This window comes from Terrapene carolina, unplaced genomic scaffold (assembly GCF_002925995.2).
Source record: "Terrapene carolina triunguis isolate 2854851 unplaced genomic scaffold, T_m_triunguis-2.0 Scaffold227, whole genome shotgun sequence".
Lineage (NCBI taxonomy): Eukaryota > Metazoa > Chordata > Testudines > Emydidae > Terrapene > Terrapene triunguis.
In genome coordinates, this window is record NW_020664578.1 from 5,094,809 (window position 1) to 5,101,928 (window position 7,120).

The following is a 7,120-nucleotide window of genomic DNA, read 5'->3' on the forward strand; positions in this document are numbered from 1 at the left end:
CCCGGAGTAACCGAGATCAGGGCCCCGTCGTGCCGGGCGCTGCCCAGTCCCGGAGTAACCGAGATCAGGGCCCCGTCGTGCTGGGCGCTGCCCAGACTCGTAGTAACCGAGATCTGGGCCCCGTCGTGCCGGGCGCTGCCCAGACCTGGAGCTCCCTGGCTGAATAGACACAGGTGGGAGGGGAGACTGAAGCCCAAAGAGGAGAAATGATTTCCCTGTGGTCAGTGTCAGTCCTGGAATTGAACCCAGGCATCCTGCTCGTAGCCCAGTGCCCTCCTCACTAGGCCCAGCTGCCTCTCCTTTAGCATCTCCCTCGTCTCGCGGCTCCCAGATGCTGGCCACGCCGGGGCCCAGCTCCTCAGCTGGTGGCAACGGGGGCCGCTCCGCTGCAGCCGGTGGCCGGGCCGCCGCTTTGTGCCAGCCGAGCTGTTAGGACGCTGGCTCAGTCTGGATCTCAAGGCTTGGCCGGGTGGGATCTGGTCAGAGAGCCGTGGCTAGGCTCGTGAGCAGAGACCGTGGCCCTGCTGGGCTGGCTCTCCCCTGAGCTAGCTGCGAAGAGCAGAGGGAACCGCTTCGGCTGGCTAGTCTGAGCTGCTGCCTGGCCCAGCCAGAGTCTCTCTCAAACCCCAGGTCGGTCACACAGGCAGCCTGGCCACAAGCAACACCAGGCCTCGGCCAGTCCATGCCGGGATTCGAACCTGGGTCCTCCATCGCGGGACGCCACCGCCCAGCTCCCGCCAGCCCCCTGTGGCCCTGGGAGCCTGGCTCCCATTTCCAACCCCTAGTGGGACCCCCTGCCCCTCCCTCCCCCAAGTGTCTCCTGCAAACGAAGGGGAGGAGGAGCTAAGCCTGGCCCTGTTTTCATTCTCTCTAGGCCCCCACGCCAGTTAAATTAACCCTGAGGAGCCCACTGGCCCATGGCTGGGAGTCCCCCAGGCAGGAGCAGTGTCGTCCCCCCCACCCCCGCACTTAGAAGCTGTCTGAAGCCCAGGCCAGGCAGTGTGGCCAGCAGCCCCCCACCCCAGGTGGCCAAAGGACATTATCACCCACAGGGGTGTGGGTAATCACTGCACAATCCCCCAAGCAAGCAACACTGGCAGGGTCCGGAGGCGCGGCTGGGCCACGCTCCTTTTCACCGTGCTGCTGATTCCAGCAGCTGGGGGCGGGGGGAGCTGCCTGGCCTCTCCTGTGCCCTCGGGGCTGCTCCCCAAGGACAGAGGGGCTCCCCTACTGGCGCCAGCATCCAGAGGGGGCCCCCCGAGACTGCAGGGCTTGCCAGGGCTGGCTGAGCCCCGGCGCCTCTTTCGGGACAAATGAAGCCCTGGGTGAGCCCCCGTGCCCCAGCCCGATGCCCGTCCTGCAGGGCGCTGCCCCGGTGCGGGGGCCGGCTGCCACGACGGGGGCACTGGAAGGGACTCAGCGTGCAGATGCTGATGGTCTCTGCGGTATAGGAGGGCTCTGGCTCCAGCTGCCTGGACACCCTAGGTCCTGAGCGCCAGCCCGGTGACCCTCTGGGGAGGCTGGGCCCAGCGCCAGCCACAAATATATCCGGGGTGGTGCATGGCAGGGTGTTGCTGTGTTAAATATAGGCCCCGCCCCAACCTAGAGCCAGCCGCATCTCTGTGCCAGGCAAAGGGCACCTAGGCCTTGTGCCCCTCCCCAGAGACGTCTAGCAGAGCGGGGTGAGCCATCCTTATATAAACAGCTGCCCCACCCCAGAGGGGGCTGCATCTCAGTGCTGGGCAAGGGAGCCCTGTATTAATAGTTCCCCATGCCGCACCCCAGAGGTGGTTGCATGTTGCTGTCAGGTGAAGGGTACCTGGTACCTTTATAAGCAGCCGCTGCACCCCCCACCCCAGACATGGCTGCATCTCAGCACCAGGCGAGGGAGGCCTCTATAAACAGTTGCCAGGGGATGGCTATTTAGCGGGGTTGGGGGGGGTATTTCTGCCTTTTCCCCTTGGGGCTTCCCCCTCTACCTCCCACTTGAATATTTTGGAGATTTTACCCCCCCCCCCCCCCCAACCCTTTGTTTTTCTTCCCCTTTGCTCAAATCGTCCCCCCACCCTGGGGTTGTTTATAAAGATAAATGGTGATGTCAGCATGGTTACTAGGTAACGCAGTGGGTAAATTGGGGATGAGTGGGCGGTTGCTATGGTTCATATTCTCTGGTTGCCATGGTTACCGGGCATCTGCTGCTTTTTTCTCCCCCTGGCGTGACGGCCCCGCGAGGTGAGGTTGCGATGACTTTGTCATGGACGCAGAAAGCGACGCGGCTCGTGGGGGGGCGGGGTGTGGGGTGGGGCGCCCCAAAACCCCAACCCGGGCCTTGATCCTTCCCTGTGACGTGAGGCGCCTGAGCAGGGACATCCCTGGTTATTGCAATTAATTCCCCTTCCTCGTCAGCCCCCCGAGTTCCCGGCTCGTTGTAAAGCCCACGGCTAATCAGCTGATTCATGCCAGCGCTGGGGGACAAGGCTGGCTGGACGGCCCTGGCCGACGTCTCCCCCCAGCCCTCACCTCCAGAGACACCCACCCCCAATGCCCTACCCGTAGTCAGTCTCTGTGGGCACCAGGAGTGGGGATTTTGGCTGGCTGCTTGGGGACAGACCTCTATGTCTCTATGGGGCTATGCCCCCATGCACCGTGGAGCATAACCCTGCAGTGATTCACTGGGGCTGGCGGTTGGCATGGGGGGCTGGTGTCCACATCCCAGCCACAAGGGTGTTATAATGGGTAAGGGATCCCTGTCTAAACAGCCGCCCCACCCCAGAGGTGGCTGCATCTCAGTGCTGGGCCATATGCTCTCTCCATAAGCAGCCGCCCCACCCCAGAGGTGGCTGCATCTCAGCTCTGGGCCCTGTGCTCCCAGAGATCCCAAACCCTGCCTGGGGGAGAGCAGCAGACACCTCCGGTTCAAATCCAGCTCAGGGCAGTGGTGCCAGCCCAGGTGAAATGGGAGTTGTGGGCCTGTCTCTATCTGGTTCCCCATCACCCCAGTTTCAGGAGGAAGCGTGGTGTGGTGTGGTGTTGCCTAGTGGTTAGGGCATGTCCCTGGCACTTCAGAGAGCTGAGTTCTATTCCCACCTCTGCTGGGTGACTGTGGGCAAGCCCCTTCCCCACTCCGTGCCTCAGTTTCCCCTTGTCTATTCAGGCTGCGAGCTCTTTGGGGCAGGGGCTGTGCTCAACTGAGGCATCCAGATGCTACCATCATGCACGTTCGAATAAAGAAAGACCTGCCCAGAGGGCTTCAGGGGGCACCAAGCTGCCCTCTTGCCCCCTCGAGGTGGATCAAGGCTAGGGTGGGAGGGCGGCCTGGGAACTTTGGCATTAGGCATACGCCGAGGCCTTTGATCTCTAGGTCTGTCCTGCCAGGACCACATTCCCGATGCGCTAAATGGGGCTGAAAACTCAGGGACGCTGCCCCTCTGTGGGCTCGGCCCGTGTGCCTGGTTGCCAGCCTACGTGCCCGACTCAGGGCGCCACGCCACTCTGAAAAGCCCCGGCTCCTTGGGATGCTGCCAGACCCTGTTGGTTTTTTACCAGGAGAGGAAAAAGCGGTCCCCATGTGGCACCGGTTGCTGTGGCAACCAGAGATAACCTGGCAACAAAGCAAGGCGGGAGGCTGTGGAGGAAGATGCAGGGCAGGAGAGCTGGGGCGTGTTTTCTCTTGCTGGGCGGGCAGAGGGTTGTGTCCGACGGGTTTACCTGCTCCTAAAACAGCAGTGACTGACAGGCCGCTTGTGAGCAGTGTCTGGAGAGGGGGCTGGGCTCTCTGGCTAGACGCTTCCCAGGGAGATATGTGCCTTCGAGATGGATGGCTGGAGCGATTAGATTAGCGGCTGGATGGACAGTTATGGATTGGCTGGAAGGACAGGTGGATGGATAGGTGGGGAGATGGATGGATGACGAGATGGACAGATATGACAGGGAGAGGTGGATCCCACAGACAGTTAGAGCCAGCAGGCAGATAAAGAGCCCGGCTGATCTGAAAAGGGCTGGGGGTGAGGTTGCCAGACAGCCCATGTCTAGCCTGTGCTGGGCCGGCCGGTGAGACAGCGTTTGCTTTGGAGCTCGATTCAGTCTTTTTGCTGGGGAGGCCGACCGAGCGGGATGGAGGGATGCACATACACACCATCTCTGCCTGATCAATAGAGCTCGGTATCTTAGTAATAATCAATCCACTGGGCAATGAGCAGGGCTTTAATTACACTGATTGGGTGGGATCCATGCCCCCCCCCAGCCCCGCCCACCATGTATGTCCTTCCTGGAGAGACACAAGGTGCAAAGAGCAGGCAGAGTGGGTGGGCAATGCCCTGCCAGAAATGCCAGCTGCATCACAGGGCACCGGGATGCTGCAACGTCAGGCATCGCCCCCGCGGCCTGCAGTCTCCATCCCCCAGACCCAGCCTGGGGCCAAATAGCCACGCTGGCGTCCTGGCAATGCCTCCGCCTGCCCATGGCTGTGACCAGGCTGGGAGCGTGGGAGCTGTAAGAACAGGTGCCCTCGGGTCCTATGGCTAGCGAGCAAATCCGGAGCCTTTTTCTTATTGATCTCCTGGATAAGTTGTGTTCCTGCTCACACCAGCCCTGTGCTCAGTCAGCGGGGCAGCGCTGGAACTGCACGTGGTTCCAGGTAAACAGGGGGCTGGGGCCACTGTCAGCTGGGCCCAATGACTTAGGGAAGGATGGATGGGAGGACAGATGGCCCAGTGGTTAGAGCTCTTGTGAGTTCAGATCCCTACTGTCCCACGCACTCCCTGCGTGACCTTGGGCCAGATCCTCAAAAGTCAATCAGGTGAGGCAGCGAACTACTGGCGCCTCAGTTTCCCCATCAGTACACTGGGGATAAGAGCCCTGCTCTGCCTCTCAGGGGTGCTGGGAGGGTCAATATAGGAAAGATGGTGACCGCTCAGCTGCCATGGTGACGAGCCCAGATCAGGGGGGGCTAGCCCTGATTGACAGCTGTCTGAACAGACACAGACCCCTACGGTTTCAATGTGGCCTCCTGGCGTATTGTCAATTGGGCCTAAATTTCTCTCTCGAAGGCAATGGCCAGTCACCTCCATGGACGGCCGAACTGCCAGGAGCGTGGGGAGAAAGGGGTGGGCCAGTGCACGGGCTGCTGGACTCGGAGCCAGGACGCCTGGGTTCCGTTCTTGCCTTGCCATGTCAACCCCGGGCCTCTGGCTGCTCCCCTGCCTGGCCATGGTGCCCACCCGCCTTCGGGATCAACATGCTCAGGATCAGGAGCGGGACCCTCACGTTGTGGCCCCCAAACTTCCCAGCGTCTGGAGACGACGGTCGCCCCTGGGGTTTTGCTGGTGCAGTGGCTCCCCGGCTGCTGGCTGTGGGGTGTCTCTCTCTTCCCAGATGCCCTTGCTCCGGGCGGTGCTGGTGGGGCGACCAGGCATCCCGATATTAAAGGCTGTGTCTTATATATGCAACTGTGCCACCACCACCCCGCGGAAAAAGGTGGCCTGATTTTTCACACTTGCTATCTAGTCACCCCACGTGCTGGGGGCAGGGGTGGGGGTTACGGTATTACCATGCAGTGGAGGGGGGGCTGCCTCCCCTCCGCTCTCTCTGCTGCAAGCTGCTGCTTTCCTTTAATATGATTACAGATGCTTTTACAGAACTCGTCCCAGCGACCTGCTGAGTTAATCTCCCGGTTCTGCTTTAACCCTCCCCTTGCCGGCTGGCTTTGCTCCAGGAGGGAGCAGGGTGGAGGGCTCGGCAGGGGGCGCTGTCCCCTCCCAGTCAGCGCTGGACCCAAAGCCCCAGCGTGGCTCTAGGGGGCGCCGGGTGCAGGGGGCGGGGTGTTCACTAGGGGGCGCTCTCTGCTCTCAGTGTTCCTGCAGCAAGTTGGGGAGGGGGTCTTTGACACTGGGTTGGGGGGGGGGGGTCAGTGGTTTCTGCTGGATACTCCTTCCCCCACCAGCTTGTGTCCAGCCAGGCCAGCTCTGGAGCCTTTCCCCACTAGGTGACCAGGACTGCTCCGGCCCCAGGCTGTGAGGACTGGCTGGCTCAGGGGGGCTGGGAATGGGACATGGGGCCTTTCCCCTCCAGGGGGCTCCGGCTCTCATCCGGCCCCAGGGCAGGGGACTTGGGGCCTCGGGAAATGGGACACGGGGCCGTTGCCCCCAGTTCAATTCCAACCCTGGCTGTTTGGTGAGTCTCAGGTCAGTAGCCAGGGACAGGTGCTTGACTGGCAGCCACCGCAGCGAGGCCACTCCTGGGCTGGCTACAAACCGAGCTGTCCTTGGGGCCCCTCCAGGGCAGGGCTGTGGCAATAGGTAGGAAACTGGCCCTGTGCTGCGCAGGCCTGGCTCTCCCGGGTGTCAGGTGTGCACCTCCCACTGGATCAAATTCACACTAAATAAAGGGGAGCCAGGACTTCTGGGTTCCCATTCCAGCCGTGGGCGAGAGCCAGGACTCCTGGGTTCCCATTCCTGGCTGTGGGAGGGGTGTGTTATCTAATGGTTATAGCTAATGGGACTAGGCATCAGGACTCCTGGGCTCTAATCTGGGCTCTGACGTACCCGGTGACCATGGGCAAGTCACAGACACACCCTGTGCCTCAGTTTCCCCTCTGTATGATGGGATAAGGCTCTCTCTCTCTCTCTAAGAGGGGCTCATGCCTCGTTGTTGGGGGTGTGTGGGGTCTGGCTGCTGGATGGCTCCATCTCTGAGCCCCAGGGGCTGCCTGCACACGTCCTCAATGTCTCTCCCTTCTCTCCCCCTTGCAGATGAACCGGCCGATCCAGGTGAAGCCAGCAGACAGCGAAAGCAGAGGAGGTACCCGCCGAGCGTGGGGAGGGGGACCCCCCCCAGATACCCCTGGTTAAACCCCCATCAGAACAAAGGGGTGATTCCCTGCACCGACAGACACCCCCCCCTTCCAGCATTGACCCCGGGCCTCCCAAACAGTCTCTGGGGAGCAAAGCTAGGATCAGCTGGGGGAGGGTGTCTTCCAATAGTCCCCCCCCTTCACATTCCCAGGATTTCTCACTGGGGCTTTCCCCACCCAGGGCAGGGCTAACAGTGCTCCTTGCAGATACCAGGGGGCTGGCTAGATAGATAGATAGATAGATAGATAGATAGATAGATGGGGTGTATG

At 61.4% G+C, this 7,120-nt stretch overlaps 1 protein-coding gene across 1 annotated transcript in view; it reads left to right on the plus strand.

Annotated features, from left to right (window-relative positions):
- The window catches only part of CELF3 (CUGBP Elav-like family member 3), a 39,039-nt gene that overhangs the window by 20,139 nt on the left and 11,780 nt on the right, over positions 1 to 7,120 (plus strand). The window contains exon 3 of the mRNA XM_026656247.1: positions 6,750 to 6,798. Coding sequence (XP_026512032.1) covers positions 6,750 to 6,798 — 49 coding nt within the window. The remainder of the gene's footprint in view (positions 1 to 6,749; positions 6,799 to 7,120) is intronic.